We start from the raw sequence: 19108 nt of genomic DNA, 5'->3' as shown, positions 1-19108 counted from the left end.
CTCCCACCACCCTTGATCCGGTCGTATAGGAGGTGGTGGTGGTCCCAATCAAATTTTGTGATTAAAAAGGTTCTTAATTGATGCTTTTCTGCTTCATATTTTAATGGGGAATGTCGATCTGACGGTAAGATCTAATAGTGACTTTAGTTTTAACAATTGAAGGTAGATTAGATTGGACTTCATGTTGCGGACTGTGGAGTCATTTAGTGTCTACCAATTCATCTGTGATTCATAGAGCATTACCCAGGCCAAATTTTTGTCTTCGATCGATTGGGTATAGATCCAACGTTGGCGGGGTGGGGTGGGTTGGGGTGAGAAGAATAATGACTTTGACCAATTACTAGTGTGATTTTTAACACGTTGATAGTGGTTGTGGTGATGAGTCAGAGGTGGCAACGACAACTTGAATGGTGTTGGCAATGGAGTATGTGGAGTGTGTTTGGGGAAAGGTAAATATTGATTTTGATATGTTATTTGAGTAATTTGTGATTAATAAATAATATGTCACCTATTAAATGTATGATTTACGACTAAATTACGGATTGTAATCTTGTCGTTGTGATTAGCATACAATTATGACCATGAACTGTGCATTACTATCGTCGCGATGTTTTTAATTAAATTATAGGATGTTACAAAATATTTTTCTATAAGATTCTTATTTTTGGAATCTTTGTAGGCATGCACTTTTTCCTTATTACAATTACACTTATTTTTCAATTCAAGCCCATTACACTAATATATTAGTGTTAGAGGAAATTACACCCACACATAGTTTTTAACTTTTCAATTATAAAATAAGATGTAAAAGTTTTTTATTTAAAAATCATGCGATAATTCGAAATTTTAATAATAATTATTATATAATTAAATTAAATTAATACCACCCATCCTAAACCCTAATTTTCCTCTCCTCTTTCTATCAACTCCCTTTTAATTCTCTTTCTTTAACCTTTGCTCTCTTCTCTTTCTTTATCACAACCGTCGAAAAGACCATCGTTGGGAGAACACTGCAATGACGCTCGATGTAAGCATTGTTGCGCATGCCTTTTTCGTCGCTACATGGTCTGGGGAAAATCTAGCTGTGGGCCGTAATCACATGGCCATGTCTTGTGTTCTCACCTCTCCAGTGCTACCTTTTTTGTTCTTTTTCTAATATCATTTACTCTCAGTAATCATAGGTGTCGGAGTTTTCGGGATGATTTTTGTCGGGTGGTTTGCAAATGGTGGTAGTAGTGAGGTGTTGGCGACGACGGTGATTGTAGAGTTAGAGTGGTTGTGGTGGAGTGGGTGGGATGGGGTTAGGTGAGATGAAGAGTGTTGTGACCAATTATTTAAATGATTGTGACAAAAAATAATAATTGACTGATAAAATAGATATTTTTTTATCAATAAATAATATAAAACCTGAAAAATGTGAGATTACAATTAAATTTGTAATCGTGATGTACAATTTGTTAATAGTGACCAATTAATCTAATAATTTGTGATTGAAAAAAAAATGTAATCAATTAATTTGATATTCTTTATTGTGAAATAAATTGTAATATATTAAATTCGTGATATGTGATCGAGAAATAATACATAACCTACTAATTTGATAATTTATAATTGATAAATAAATTGTAACATATTAAATTCGTGATATGTGATCGAGAAATAATACATAACCTACTAATTTGATAATTTATAATTGATAAATAAATTGTAACATATAAAATTTGTAATTTTTAACTGTAACATTCTATGATTATAATTAGTGCGTAATTGTGATTATAAGTTATATAATATTGCGACTTTAATATATTTAATTAATAATATATTTTTAATTGTCTATTTAATTAATAAATTTAAATTATGACCTAATTTTTGAAACCTTAATTTTGAAATCGTATCCCTTAACTACCTTAAATATGTAAATTTTTAAGGGAAAATTTCATAAGTAAGAGATTAATTATGATATATTTCAAAAATAAGAAAACAAGTTTCAAATTTCAAAAATCAGATTTTTATTAAAAGATATTTATGATTTAAATATATTTAGGTCACATGTTTATACAATTTGCCCACAAATTAGCAATTAAAGTAGTAACTTATTATTTTTTTGTCACAAATCAGAAATTTTATGTCACAAATCATTTTACGATAACAATTCAAAAATTTTGTAGGTCACAGTTTGTTCATTGGTCACAAATCAAAAAATTAATTAGTCATGTATTAACTTTAGTCACAACTTATCAAATTATTGATCACAACTTATTTTTCAATCATAGATCGAAAATTTTATAGGTCACATATTATTTTTAGGTCATGAATAAAAAATTTATAGGTCACATATCATAAATATTATAGATTACAACTTATTAAACAGTTACAAATTATTAATTTTTTAGGTTACACATTATTTCTTGGTCACAGTTAATTTTTTTCATTGATCACATATTATTTATTGGTCACAGATTAACCAATTTTATGGTCACAATCAACCAAATAATCTGTGACCACCATCACCACTTGTCGACAACCACTTTTATTAGTCACAACTCATTTACTCGTTTCAAATTATTAAATTATTTGATTACGATTAATTTTTTTGTCACAACTTAATCGATTGTGAGTCACAGTCACAATTTTTAGGTCACGTATCTAATTGTGAGTCACAAATGCGAGTCACAGTCACAATTTTCATTGACACCATCATCACCGCCACACACCAACAGCACAATTGCGAGTCACGGTCCATAACCACCGCAACCGCCCCAAATCATTGCCACCACCGTCGTCGCCACACACCGACACTACAATTGGGAGTCACAGTCTACAAGCACCACAACCGCCCCAAATCATCGCTGCCACCATCGTCGCCACACAGATCCACGATCTGCAACGCAAACCACCACCATGTTAACAGAAACCAATCACCAAAACAATGAAAAACAAACCACCAGATTGCGTCACCCATGCCATTCCGACACCACCACCAGCCCTGCATCACTACGACACCACAACCATAATCTCCACCCAATACAATCTGCAACCACCACGATCTGCAACAATCTGAGAACAACGGTCGAGCACAACGTCCATTTATCGACCAGATCTGTGGCTGGAGCTTCGATTCTATTCTCCAAATCCAGTCTACAGCATCCAAAACCATGCTTTGCAACGGCGAGCGCCTCGCAAACACCATGATCTGCAATGGCGAGCACATCGATATGCGATGGCTTAGTGCAGTAGAGAGAGACAGACAACGGGTTGTAGGAGAAAGATGAGCAGCAAGAGAGAGTGAGACAGAGAAATTCGACCATCGAAGCCACAATCGCCTTCTAGAACTGCTGGAGAGAGAGAGAGAGAGAGAGAGAGAGAGAATCGGGGATAGAGAGAGAGAGAGGCGGAAAATGAATAAATTAGGTTTGAAATTATTATTTATTAGATTAATTTTTAAATATATTAATTAATTAAAAAATTCTAATTTGGGAAATATTAAACATTGAATCTTATTTTTGAAATGGGGATTTTTAATCTATTTGAATATTTAATTTCCACAATTTTTAATCTTCCCATAATTGTAATTTTGCCAAAAATTTTTATGGGAAAATTAGGCCCATTACCCCCTAAGAATAAAAGAATTGAATAACATTTTTGAAACTAATTAAAATATTTAATCAAGTAATTAGTACATTCGAAACTCCAAAACCCAAAGCTCCAAATCAAAACCTCGATTCTTGAAAACTCCCAAACCATTGAGGAGAAAAGCTTCTATACTCTCTACTCCAAATTGTTTATATACTTCAAATGAAGCATTCGGGTGGTGGCTGTGCCTATTTCCCTCTTTCTCCAAGTCTATGATGTCGGCCACCGCTGCTTTGACGAGAATTACGTCCAAGAACTCTTCGACAAAGCCCCTCAGGCTCCCATCATAACCATAGACAGTTTAACATAGTTTGTAGCTAAATTTTGATTTTTCCATGGGCTTCTTATGGACTAAAGTGAATCGAAGATTTTGCTAAGAAAAAGTGAAGGGATCATTTAGAGTTTTTTGAGATTTAGAATAAAATGTTTCGCAATGCAAGAGAGTACTTTTAAGGTCGATTTACAAGTTTGAGATTATGGGATTTGTTAGGGTGAAGATAGAGTCATGTTGATTATGCAATCAAGTTAATTGGCTTCTTTAAATGATATTTTTGTCTAGCTAATATTCAAATAACATTTACATAACAGTAAAGTATTCTTACGAACTCATAATCTCTTTTAGTTCTTTTTTCATGAACTTTTTTTTGCATGTATAGAAGGATGGGGCCAATATGAAGATGTGCATTGAGTGGTTGCTAACCGTTTCATGCATAAGGCAGTGTTATTTATTGATTGCCTAAAATTTGGAGATACGGCTCTAATCAATTGCAACTGCTGCTGGGTGATATCGAGTGGCATTTTATTGGGAATTTGTAGAGCAATAGATTGAACTGATTATTTTCTTTAGTTTATTCTTACCAAATAGAGCCTCTTTGGATTTGAGTATAAAGAAGTGAACTTTACTATCTTGTGTTTTGAGATAGGTTTTGAAGAGTTAGCGGTATTAGTTTTTATATATTGAGCTTCAGTAAAACTTATATGATGATTTCGTAGAAGTCTTTTTATTTTATTAGTATTTAATAATCTGTCAAAAACTTTTACATTGGTTTGGGAATGTGGACTCGATTATCAATATATAATTGAATTTTTTTTATTTGGAAAGTTAACTCTACTCTTTACAGTTGCGTAGTTTTCTCTTTTCAAATGTGTCCTTTCCTTTAAGGAGATGTTTTCAATGATCAAATTAGAATTTTATCGAGCAAATTAACTATGATATTGGCGTTTAAGAATAAATTTCTCAATGACTTTCTTCCATCCAAGATCAGTAGAACCGTAGAAGTTGGAAGTGGATTTAGGATCAAAACATTAATACAAATAAATAATATTCTTCATCAATGTTAGGTTTTATGTAATTGGCACTTTTGTGAACAAAATGACTGAAAAAATCAAGGAGTTAGTTGCAATATTGTATAGTTGAGTTAGATAGGTTAGGGTTCGAGTTCGGAACAAGGAAAGAAGAGACGCTGCAATTTTGCCAATCTGTCGCTTGGACGTTGCTCAAGTGACAAAATAGAAACCCCATCACTTGCTTGTCGCTATTCCCTCGCTCGAGCAACAATTATATATGGAAAATCCTATTTCACATTTTTGAAGAGTTTTACGTGGCCCAGTCTACCTAATTTCTTTCAAATATAAATAACCAATGCCTTGCATGAAATTTATGTGGTTGTTCATTATGTTGCCTGTTCACATTATTTCTTGAAGATTTGAAAACACAATCCATTGGTGAGATCATTTAATTCATTCTTGAATCCATACAACCACGTTGGAGATAAACATCAAATCCATTGAATCTAAAATATCTACTTCCTAGACATCCTTAAGAATGTACTTTCTCAATTGAACTTCAAAGGCTACTGAAGATTGAGAGAGGTTGGATTACAAGCTCAGGATGAGTATAAGAATTGGTCATTCTTGGTGATCCACTTAGAAGAGACAATTGTTGGAGATCGAGAGCTGGTCGTTTCAGCAGGATCTTGGATATTACAGGAAGTAAATCAAGAAGTCTAGTGAGTTGGCTAGGTAGCATCCAACTGTAAATCCATATTGTCTATAGTGAAGGTAACTAACTGAGTCCCAAAGTTTTTAATCCCGCAAGGGGTTTTCTCCGTCAACATATCTAGTGCTATTTATTGTTTTCTTATTACAAATCGCGGCAATTCAATTTAAGATAATTGGACTGTTTGATTAACCATTTAGAAACAATTAAAAAGTGATTTATTGCTTTTAATTGTGTTGATTCCGCACGTAAGGTCAAACTTAATCTGTAATATATATCTTTTCACTCAACTTTCCTTTTAACCATCACAATATCTTCTTCCTCTTTCAATCTATCAGCCAAGTTCTCTTCCTTCTCCCTTTGTCTTCTTTTCCTCTCATCACTAGTCTTATATTTTCTCTTTTTTCCATAACCATCATCATTATCATGCTCTTTCCCACTTACGTTTTCTTTTTCAAAAGTGAAATTACTTGATTAACAGTGTTTCACTTTTTTGGATTTTTGTTACATTTTTTATTTATTTAAATCACATGTAACTTATAGGGTGTTGTGTTCTTAAAATGAAAATATTTTCCATGTTTAATTAATAAAAATGAAATACAATCACAAAGGGAAAACATGTAAAAGAAAATCAATCATCCCTAAATCTATTCTAAAAGATAAACAAGTGGAGATAAGAAATGGGAACAAAGAACTTAGGAATGGCAATCGGGTTCGTCGGCTCGGGTCGCCCGTGACTCGGCTTGGGGCTCGGGATTTTGGGGACACGGGCTTTGCTCGAGCCGGTCCGTGAGCTCACGAGCTTTTTAAAAAAAATAATAGTATATATATATATATATATATATATATATATATATATTTTAAGGCAGCAGCTTGAGGGAAAAAAAGGGGGGAGAAAATGAGACTGCCCGGCTCGGCCCGGAAAAAGGCCGAGCTTTTTTTGGCCGAGCTCGAGCCCACAAAAAAGCTTAGCCATTTTAACTAGGCCGAGCCCGAGCCGAAACTTTAGGCTCACAAGCCGACTCGGCTCGACTCGTTTACATCCCTAAAGAAACTAGCCTAATCAAGATTTAAAATATAGGTGACTAGCCTAAAAACTTCACGTACCACATTGAAAAGAGCTGACAGTGTGTGCATTAGCTCTGCAAAAGTCTAAACCTATGGTCACATATGGTGGTTTTTTTATGGTTCGTGGCGGTGACGGGAGATGATACGAAGTGGATCAGTTAGGTAATGTAAATTGATGGTGGTGTATGGTCTCATATATGACCATATGTAAAATGTTTATGCGTTTTGTCAATGTTTTGAATTTACATCACATTTTTGAGTATTTGTCATTTTTTGAGTTATTGTCACCTTTTTAAAAAAAAATTGTCACTTTTGAGTGAAAACATTACTTTTTTAATAAAAGTGACATTTTATATATTTTTTTTAATAAAAAAGTGATATTTTACTTTATACAATACTTTATATTTCCAAAAAAAAATTTATATGATAAATGGGTTGGTTGATTTGGTAGATGACTACGATGGTGAATTAACTTAAAGATTGGCGTTTTGATTGGTGTTTTGTTGGTGAACTGACTTAATGATGCTTGGAGATGGACGAAAAGAGACGAGGGGATGGTGTTTGTGTCACTTTTTTTTTCGTCACTTTATTGAGCCGATTTCACTGTCTTAATTGATGCTTTGTCATTTTTTTAAAATTTTGTCACTTTTTTGAGTGTTTGTCATTTTTTTTAATACTTATTATTTTTTTAGTATTTGTTATTTTTTGAATTTCTATTACTTTTTTTAGCATGTCGATTTTTACCCTCACTCTCGTGGAATTGCTATTACTTTTTTTGGGTTCCAAACATTTCGTTTTAACAAAAGTGACATTGTATGTTATTTTCGGATAAAAAAAAAAGTGACACAAGCCCTTGTTTGACCTCATTTTTGTCAAGAAAATGCATTTTAGAATAGTGTAATGATGTGGAATATGTATTTAAAAAATAAGAAATTTTTTTAGATTTTCGTGTAATATCATTTTATTGAAGAATGTGTGGTTGAAATGATGTCAAAACACTTTTTAAGAATATATTTTTTCAAAAAAATGGGGCTCAAATAAAGGCTAAATTTTAAAAGTAACATTGTGTCACTCTTTTATAATTTTGTCACGTTTTTAATACAAAAGTGACATTTAATTTTATACAGTATTTTTTACTCTCAAAATATTTTTCATATACTTTTTTAAAAGATCCCTAATTTTAGGGGTATTTATTTTTGTAGGTTGCCCAACTTTGATCTCAACTAAAATGGCCCAATTAGAATTACCCACATGTAAATAGCCCAAATTAAACCCAAAATCTAGCCCGAATTTGGCCCAGCTCCGAAATCACCTCATCTTCTTCCGAGGAAATGGTGACTAATGGCTGCCCCACCCATCCACTTTTCCACATAGGCCTTTGACCAAAATGTTTGTAATAAAAAAAAAGGTAATGTAAACAAAATTGTTATGGTCGAAAATACCTCCCTCATTTGCAAACAAGAGAAGAGCAATAGAGAGGGAAAAAAAAAAGTAGTCCGGATCCGCCGCCTATCGACGACCCGGACTTGACCCACTTCGACCAAGACTGGACACACCTCGATTAGCCGGAGAACGCCATTTTCTGGAAGGTTAGACATGTTCTCTATAAATAATTTCTTTAAATATGTGAAAGTTTGAATGTTTAGGATTTGAATATGAGTTAAATTCAATTTTTTATGGTTAAAATAGAAGAAAAGATCGAATTTGAAGTTGAAATGTTGGAAAAACTGAAAAAAATGAGACGGAGCTCGCCGTAAATGGAGTTTTCCGACAAGCTCCAACTCGTTACGGACAGGGATTTTCGGCGAGCTCTAGCCCGTTATGGACCATCCCGATCCATAACGGATGGGGATGGACCATAACGGACCTTTGGACTAATATGGTCCGTTACGGACCACCAAGTGGTCCGTAACGGACAATCTGGTCCGGGTCCGAACCATTTGGCCGATCCGGACTCGACAATGGTTCCTTTTTTTTTCCTGAATTAATTTTAAATTTTATGTTAAAAAATGTAATTAAATATGAAATAAATATATATGTTAAGATAATGAAGGAAATATTTAAAGATAGATTAAATAGAATTTTAATTTTTTTTACTTAAATATATGTTTAGTAATTAAATATACGAGATAAATAATAAATATATGTTTAGTAATTAAATAAGTTTAGTAATTAAATATACGAAACAAATAATATACATTTTAAGAAAATTAAAATAATTAATTATGGAAACAATTAATATAATTAATTAAATAAATACTTAAATGAAAATATTAATATATTTTAATTCAAATAAATAATCGAAATAGAGTAATTAAACGTGAAATCAATAATATACATAATTAACGAAATATTTAAAGAATAAATGAAATTGAATAATAATTTTCTTACTTAACCAATTAAGATAATTAACTAAAGAAATAATTTAATGGAAAATCGAATAAAATATTATTATTTTTATTCAAATAAATAATCGAAATAGAATAATTAAATATGAAATGAATAATATACCTAATTAAAGAAATATTTAAAAAATAAATTAAATTGAATAATAATTTTCTTGCTTAACCAATTAAGATAATTAATTAAAGAAACGGTTAAATAACAAATCGAATTAAATATTAATATTTTTATTGAAATAAATAATCGAAATAGAATCTTTAAATATGAAATGAATAATATGCATAATTAACGAAATATTTAACTAATAAATTAAATTGAATGATAATTCTCTTACTTATCGAATTAAGATAATTAATTAAAGAAATAGTAAAATGAAAAATCAAAGTAAATATTATTATTTTTATTCAAATAAATAATCGAAATGGAATAATTAAATATTAAATGAATAATATACGTAAGTAACGAAATATTTAAAGAATAAATTAAATTAAATAATATTTTTTTACGTATCGAATTAAAATAATTAATTAAAGAAATATTGAAATAAAAATTGTTAAATGAAAAATCGAATTAAATATTATTATTTTTATTCAAATAAATAATCGAAATAGAATAATTCAATATGAAATGAATAATATACGTAATTAACGAAATATTTAAAGAATAAATTAAATTGAGTAATAATTTTCTTACTCAACCAATTAAAATAATTAATTAAAGAAATTGTTAAATGAAAAATTGAATTAAATATTATTATTTTTATTCAAATAAATAATCAAAATAGAATAATTAAATATGAAATGAGTAATATACGTAATTAACGAAATATTTAAAGAATAGTTAAATTGAATAATATTTTTTTTATTAATCGAATTAAGATAATTAATTAAAAATAGTAAAAATAAAAATCGAATTAAATTTATTATTTTAATTCAAATAAATAATCGAAATAGAATAATTAAATATGAAATGAGTAATATACATAATTAACGAGATATTTAAAGAATAAATGAAATTGAATAATAATTTTCTTGCTTAACCAATTAAGATAATTAATTAAAGAAATGATTAAATGAGAAATCGAATTAAATATTATTATTTTTATTGAAATAAATAATCGAAATAGAATAATTAAATATGAAATGAGTAATATACATAATTAACGAGATATTTAAAGAATAAATGAAATTGAATAATAATTTTCTTGCTTAACCAATTAAGATAATTAATTAAAGAAATGATTAAATGAGAAATCGAATTAAATATTATTATTTTTATTGAAATAAATAATCGAAATAGAATAATTAAATATGAAATGAGTAATATACATAATTAACGAGATATTTAAAGAATAAATGAAATTGAATAATAATTTTCTTGCTTAACCAATTAAGATAATTAATTAAAGAAATGATTAAATGAGAAATCGAATTAAATATTATTATTTTTATTGAAATAAATAATCGAAATAGAATAATTAAATATGAAATGAGTAATATACATAATTAACGAGATATTTAAAGAATAAATGAAATTGAATAATAATTTTCTTGCTTAACCAATTAAGATAATTAATTAAAGAAATGATTAAATGAGAAATCGAATTAAATATTATTATTTTTATTGAAATAAATAATCGAAATAGAATAATTAAATATGAAATGAGTAATATACATAATTAACGAGATATTTAAAGAATAAATGAAATTGAATAATAATTTTCTTGCTTAACCAATTAAGATAATTAATTAAAGAAATGATTAAATGAGAAATCGAATTAAATATTATTATTTTTATTGAAATAAATAATCGAAATAGAATAATTAAATATGAAATGAGTAATATACATAATTAACGAGATATTTAAAGAATAAATGAAATTGAATAATAATTTTCTTGCTTAACCAATTAAGATAATTAATTAAAGAAATGATTAAATGAGAAATCGAATTAAATATTATTATTTTTATTGAAATAAATAATCGAAATAGAATAATTAAATATGAAATGAGTAATATACATAATTAACGAGATATTTAAAGAATAAATGAAATTGAATAATAATTTTCTTGCTTAACCAATTAAGATAATTAATTAAAGAAATGATTAAATGAGAAATCGAATTAAATATTATTATTTTTATTGAAATAAATAATCGAAATAGAATAATTAAATATGAAATGAGTAATATACATAATTAACGAGATATTTAAAGAATAAATGAAATTGAATAATAATTTTCTTGCTTAACCAATTAAGATAATTAATTAAAGAAATGATTAAATGAGAAATCGAATTAAATATTATTATTTTTATTGAAATAAATAATCGAAATAGAATAATTAAATATGAAATGAGTAATATACATAATTAACGAGATATTTAAAGAATAAATGAAATTGAATAATAATTTTCTTGCTTAACCAATTAAGATAATTAATTAAAGAAATGATTAAATGAGAAATCGAATTAAATATTATTATTTTTATTGAAATAAATAATCGAAATAGAATAATTAAATATGAAATGAGTAATATACATAATTAACGAGATATTTAAAGAATAAATGAAATTGAATAATAATTTTCTTGCTTAACCAATTAAGATAATTAATTAAAGAAATGATTAAATGAGAAATCGAATTAAATATTATTATTTTTATTGAAATAAATAATCGAAATAGAATAATTAAATATGAAATGAGTAATATACATAATTAACGAGATATTTAAAGAATAAATGAAATTGAATAATAATTTTCTTGCTTAACCAATTAAGATAATTAATTAAAGAAATGATTAAATGAGAAATCGAATTAAATATTATTATTTTTATTGAAATAAATAATCGAAATAGAATAATTAAATATGAAATGAGTAATATACATAATTAACGAGATATTTAAAGAATAAATGAAATTGAATAATAATTTTCTTGCTTAACCAATTAAGATAATTAATTAAAGAAATGATTAAATGAGAAATCGAATTAAATATTATTATTTTTATTGAAATAAATAATCGAAATAGAATAATTAAATATGAAATGAGTAATATACATAATTAACGAGATATTTAAAGAATAAATGAAATTGAATAATAATTTTCTTGCTTAACCAATTAAGATAATTAATTAAAGAAATGATTAAATGAGAAATCGAATTAAATATTATTATTTTTATTGAAATAAATAATCGAAATAGAATAATTAAATATGAAATGAGTAATATACATAATTAACGAGATATTTAAAGAATAAATGAAATTGAATAATAATTTTCTTGCTTAACCAATTAAGATAATTAATTAAAGAAATGATTAAATGAGAAATCGAATTAAATATTATTATTTTTATTGAAATAAATAATCGAAATAGAATAATTAAATATGAAATGAGTAATATACATAATTAACGAGATATTTAAAGAATAAATGAAATTGAATAATAATTTTCTTGCTTAACCAATTAAGATAATTAATTAAAGAAATGATTAAATGAGAAATCGAATTAAATATTATTATTTTTATTGAAATAAATAATCGAAATAGAATAATTAAATATGAAATGAGTAATATACATAATTAACGAGATATTTAAAGAATAAATGAAATTGAATAATAATTTTCTTGCTTAACCAATTAAGATAATTAATTAAAGAAATGATTAAATGAGAAATCGAATTAAATATTATTATTTTTATTGAAATAAATAATCGAAATAGAATAATTAAATATGAAATGAGTAATATACATAATTAACGAGATATTTAAAGAATAAATGAAATTGAATAATAATTTTCTTGCTTAACCAATTAAGATAATTAATTAAAGAAATGATTAAATGAGAAATCGAATTAAATATTATTATTTTTATTGAAATAAATAATCGAAATAGAATAATTAAATATGAAATGAGTAATATACATAATTAACGAGATATTTAAAGAATAAATGAAATTGAATAATAATTTTCTTGCTTAACCAATTAAGATAATTAATTAAAGAAATGATTAAATGAGAAATCGAATTAAATATTATTATTTTTATTGAAATAAATAATCGAAATAGAATAATTAAATATGAAATGAGTAATATACATAATTAACGAGATATTTAAAGAATAAATGAAATTGAATAATAATTTTCTTGCTTAACCAATTAAGATAATTAATTAAAGAAATGATTAAATGAGAAATCGAATTAAATATTATTATTTTTATTGAAATAAATAATCGAAATAGAATAATTAAATATGAAATGAGTAATATACATAATTAACGAGATATTTAAAGAATAAATGAAATTGAATAATAATTTTCTTGCTTAACCAATTAAGATAATTAATTAAAGAAATGATTAAATGAGAAATCGAATTAAATATTATTATTTTTATTGAAATAAATAATCGAAATAGAATAATTAAATATGAAATGAATAATATATGTAATTAACGAACTATTTAAAGAATAAATTAAATTGAGTAATAATTTTCTTACTCAACCAACTAAAATAATTAATTAAAGATATGGTTAAATATTATTCAAATGGTAAAATGACCAATCGAATTAAATATTAATATTTTTATTGAAATAAATAATCGAAATGGTATCATTAAATATTAAATGAATAATATGCATAATTAACGAAATATTTAAATAATAAATTAAATTGAATAATAATTTTCTTACTTATCGAATTAAGATAATTAATTAAAGAAATATTCAAATGAAAAATCGAGTAAATATTATTCTTTTTATTCAAATAAATAATCGAAATAGAATAATTAAATATGAAATGAATAATATACCTAATGAACGAAATATTTAAAGAATAAATTAAATTGAATAATATTTTTTTTGCTCATCGAATTAAGATGATTAATTAAAGAAATAGTGAAATGAAAATCCAAAGTAGATATTATTATTTTTATTCAAATAAATAATCGTAATAGAATAATTAAATATGAAATAAATAATATATACATTCAGATAATTAACGAAATATAATTTTTAATGAAATATTAAATAATCAAATATGTGAGAATTTTTTTTAACTGTTTTAATAAGTGATTGGATGAATCTATTTATTGCTTTATTAATATGAAACCTAATTGGTTAAATTTGAAGATACGATATTTTATTTATAATATATTGTATATGGTTTTAAAATGTATTATTTTTATAGGATGGAATATCATATGGACAATGATCTGAGAGCTCATTTGGGAAAAGTTACGACGTATTGCAACTTTTTTAGTTATGCGACAGTGATTGAGGGGTTGGACGAGGAGTACATCGACATACTCCATCGATCGTTTTTATGGTCCTTCTATCCGTTAAAGGTCGTGCAGTTTTCTGAACAGATTATAAATTCTTTATTACTCCGACTGCTTAAACCAGTCGATGGCAATCAGCTTTTTTTGCTATGGGGGACAGGAAGGTATCGAGATTCTCGATCCTTGAATTTGCCCTCATTACATGCTTGAAATGTATTGGAGAAGAAGAAGCGAGAGCCCGTATTATACCAAATAAAAGGTTATTGGATTTATATTTTGGAGATAAAGGGCCGATTACACCACCACAGTTAGAGGACGCATTTAGGAGATGCGATCACATGTTAGACAAGTTGAAGCTAGGATTAGTGTATATACTGGAGAGTATATTGAGGTGTCGACATCGTAGGACGTCGATTGACCTTTTTTCATTGGATGTTGATGATATCGATACTTTCAACAGCTTTTCATGGGGTCGGAGATGTTACGCCGATATTCTCCACGTATTCAGGAGGGTACATACTATGCCAAAATTGGAGAGGGGCGACCGCAAATATAATGTATATGGCTTTTGCATGGCTTTGCAGGTAAATATTCAGCTTAACGTAATGCTTGTTAAACTTTTTTATTAAATGTATAAATAAAATTTTTTTTTTTTGTAATTGTTGCAGTTGTGGGCATATGAAGCTATCCCTGCTTTGGGTAGCAAATGGGCGATCAGAAGGGAGACTAGCTACCCACGAATGCTTCATTGACGAGCACATGAGAAGCCATCGGCTAAAGATTTGACAGCTATCCTCGACGATCCTCAGGTGAGTATTATATATTTGCAATTTATATTGTACGTACATTAACTCGGCTCGATACACGCTCGTTAACATGTTGAAATATGATATGTCAGCTCGAAATTCATGCTGAGTTGGTTGTTTCGATGGAAGAGGAGGATCAAATATATGTACATGAATTACATGTTCGACCTATTGAAAATGATCTAGTGTTTGAGTCCGTTCCGGATAGAAATAGGGTACATTTATTTAAGATCATTATTTATTCTGATTTATAATATTCATGTATGGATTATTAATATTAATTGTCTTCTCTGTGTAGGAGCGTCATCCAGTAGAACGACGAGCACTTTCACGTAGGAGATCTCCTTCGCCTCCACTGATGAGATCTGCTTCCCCTCCACCAATGAGATCACCTCTACCACCATTATCATATTCTTCGAGGAGATCTCTGTCTCCCGCACCAACCCACCTTCCACGTGGATCGCCTGCACCCAGTCAGACCCATCATTCAGATGATTTCTTTGCACGCATAACTGGTATTATTAGAGAGGAGTTGGGAACGATGCGACGTGATTTTACGATAGAGGTAGTAGCACTGCGAGAGGAGATAGGGGTGCTGCGACGGGATTTTACGATAGAGGTCGTAGCACTGCGAGATGAGATTGGAATGGTACGATGAGATTTAGAAGAGCTTCATACTGAGGTTGCAGCACTTCGGGGCGATGTAGCAGGCTTCCAAGGTTCTGTTAGAGGGAGTGTCGGGGAGACTGGTGTTTCTCGAGATTGGTGGGCAATGACCGTAGGATTTGATGAGTTTTTTGATTCGATGCCGGAGGCCAGGAGGGAGGGGTGGAGGTCGGGTCAGAGGTGCCAAAGGAGGCTGGGATGGGCGAGGTGGAGGTGCCGGAGGAGGCCGGGATGATAGAGGGGGTGGAGGGAGGGATAGGGATGCGGGAGGGAGGGACAGGAGTGCCGGAGGGGGTGACCGAGAAGGTAGCGAAGGGGACACTAGAGGTGGTAGTAGAGAGGGACGAGGGGGTTGTGGAGGACGAGAGGACGTCAGAGATGACGGATGACGATGTAGTATTCGTGTCGGAGGGGGCGACGGAGGTGCCGAAGGGTAAGAAGCGTGCTAATGACGTGCCAAAGCTGATGGTCGGTAAGATATCGAGATTACCGTCATAGTACATTGTTTGCCCATACACGACCGAGGCGAAGAGAAGGGGGTTTGTGGATGGGACGTTCCCCAATCTTTTTCGCGACATCGACCCGGTCAGACAGAAGGCGTTCGATGATTGGTTCAAATCCCTTAAGTCCGAGTATGTATTTTATGATTTTGCTACTCTTTTTTTTTGTATTTTTCGTAACTTTTTTTCATTTTTCAGAGATAGTTATACCATCGGCTGTATGACCATGCCCAACGCTAAAAAGTGGTTCGAAGATGTACTGAAAAACTCAAAGTAAGTGCTATTATTCTTATTCAAATAAATAATCGAAATCAATAATTAAGGCTGTGTCTGGTAGAAATTTTTTGGCAGATGAAAAGTTATTTTTGTGCCCTTTTTTTCCACAATGGGTCCCACATCTCTCACAATTGGTCAAAGATTGCAGCTTCCAACGGTCACTTTTTTCCTTCCAACGAGTATGATTCTGCTTTTAAGCTACACCAGACAGGCCCTAAATATGAAATAATTAATTATTTACTTAACCAATTAATATAGTTAATTAAAGAAAAATTTAACCAATTATACATTTATTATACTTAACCTATTTTTTTATTCAAATATGCTGTTAGAAAGAGTAATTAAACAATGTGATTAAAATTACATCCGATTTAAATTGAGAAAATATAAAACGTATTATAAATAGAGAATACATATGATTTATATAGATACTACACATTCGTCGAGTCATTGTTTAGTGGGATCTGACTTGTACAAAATCGACGTGTATGCCCTGTAGCGCCGCACCTCCCGCACTTACGCGGTTGTGAAAACTCTCCTGTAGATGGTATTCTAGACGTCCGTCTACGACCAGGAGTACGCGATCGAACTTCAGGTGGCAACAAATTATTAAGTGTTACAATATAATCAGGAACTTCCCACTCGACTTCATTTGGTAGAGGAAATATAGTTTCGGCATACGCTGCTCTCCAAAAATCAGCCATGTAATAATGACTGCATAAGCTGTGTGGTGGAAATCCTTTATACATAGCTACTGCGACAGCATGCGCACATGGAAAACTCTTCAACTGAAATTGTCTACACGTGCAGGTATTGTCATTCAAGTCTACAATGTATCCAACATTACGCCCACATCTCACGGAGAAGCGAAATTGATCTAGTGGTACCACAAATAGAGCTTTTGCCACTTTCAGAGTTTTGAATAGTCGATCTTCTTGTGCCGGAGTTAGCACACTCGTGCAATTCTGGGATTCCTCACGTCGGTCATAAAACCACTGTTGCAACTTGCTATGAATATGTTCAATCATTGCGAGAATAGGTAACTCTCGATCCTTCTTGAATAATGCATTGAGCGACTCCACATTATTCGACGTCATCATGTTGTATCGATGTCCTGAAAAATGTGACCGTGTCCAATGTTCGACCCCCATAATTGATAGATATTTCCATGCACTTTCTGATTTATGTTCTATTTCGCCCATGAACTTCGTAAACTCTTCAAAGTTGTAAGCTTATGCAACTCTCTTAAACAATGCAACGATGCTACTGCCCCGGTACCTAGTCTTCAGGTTGCCCTAAATGTGGTACATGCAATAACTATGATGTGCTTCTGGAAAAACTTCGGCTATACCATTTATTATCGACTGTCCCCGGTCAGTCACAAATGCAATGTTCTCGATGTCCCCAATTACTTCTCTCAGCTTCGTGAAGAACCAACACATTGCTAGACCAGTTTCTCCATCGACAATGCCAAATGCAAAAGGGTAAATTTGGATGTTGACATCTTAACATGTAACAATAATCAACTTCCCTTCATATCTAGCTTTTAGGGCTATACTATCAACTAGAATTAGAGGTCGCGTCGCATTTCGAAAACTTCTAATGCATTGTCCAAGAGCCATAAAAAAAATACTTGAAGCGATTCTGCCCATCGGTTTCAATAAAAAACATCGAGTCAGAATTAATTCTCACCATGTTGTGGCAATACCTGGCCAATTTGGCATAACTCTCCTCTGTTAAACCCATTAAATCTTCCAATGCACATTCTTTTGCCTTCCAGGTCTTCTGGTAACTTATAACTACCCCATACTCCCGACGAATGTCGTTGATGATATCTGTAGGTCTGTAAATCGTCCGTGGGTTCTGAAATTTGTGCATTATCTGTCGACCAATAAACCATGATCGAGCTTGCCTGTGATCATTTTAACGAATACTCACTTCACAGATATGTTCCTGTGCATACTTGCGAACTACAAAAAACTCATTTGTGTCCATTTTTGTAGCTCTCAAACGCCAACTGCCATTGTTGTCCACACAAATAATTGTGTATGTAGACTTGTTTGATTTTTTTACCTTAAACTCAAAATTATGTTTCATTGCAATTCGGTGCACAGCTTCTTGCAAATCTCTTTTCGTGTCAAACAATTGATCGACATGTAAATCTTCATCATCAGGAACTACAAACGAACAATTAGAAGACCGTACACTCGGCCTAGCATGTGAACTCCCACCAGCCTCATGTCTCTGTCTGGACAAAGCAATCAAATCCTGATTTGTAAATGGCCTTTCATCCTTGTTGTCTCGAACTTCCTCGTAAATCCTTTGTGTAACGGTGACATCATGGCGAGTAGCATCTGTTCCGGGAATAACCACATCATCATCACGAGCAATCTCAACAGTATCCCAAAAATCATTCTCGTTACGATCCTCTCCATCAAAAATTTCATGTTCACCCTCGGGGACATTTTTCTTCAACAAAGTTA

The 19108-nt window shown here is 30.0% G+C and overlaps 1 protein-coding gene across 1 annotated transcript; it reads right to left on the bottom strand.

The window, feature by feature from the left end:
- Nucleotides 1-16783: 16783 nt before the first annotated feature.
- Nucleotides 16784-17653, bottom strand: LOC111377275. The gene is made up of 2 exons (XM_023000350.1): nucleotides 17146-17653; nucleotides 16784-16839 (listed from the first exon to the last, which is right to left on the bottom strand). The coding sequence occupies exons 1-2, from the start codon at nucleotides 17651-17653 to the stop codon at nucleotides 16784-16786; spliced, it is 564 nt and encodes a 187-aa protein (XP_022856118.1).
- Nucleotides 17654-19108: the final 1455 nt, after the last annotated feature.

This window comes from Olea europaea, chromosome 3 (assembly GCF_002742605.1).
Source record: "Olea europaea var. sylvestris chromosome 3, O_europaea_v1, whole genome shotgun sequence".
NCBI classification, from domain to species: Eukaryota; Viridiplantae; Streptophyta; class Magnoliopsida; order Lamiales; family Oleaceae; genus Olea; species Olea europaea.
This window is presented reverse-complemented; position numbering and strand designations above follow the sequence as displayed.

What these genes read in the sequence shown, in the direction of transcription:
- LOC111377275 (XM_023000350.1), bottom strand. Translation starts at nt 17,653, where the DNA reads ATGATTGAACATATTCATAGCAAGTTGCAACAGTGGTTTTATGACCGA. An exon ending in AGGAGAGTTTTCACAACCGC is followed by an intron (nt 16,840 to 17,145) that starts GTAAGTGCGGGA and finishes TTTCATATTTAG; the next exon opens with GGCCTGTCTGGTGTAGCTTA.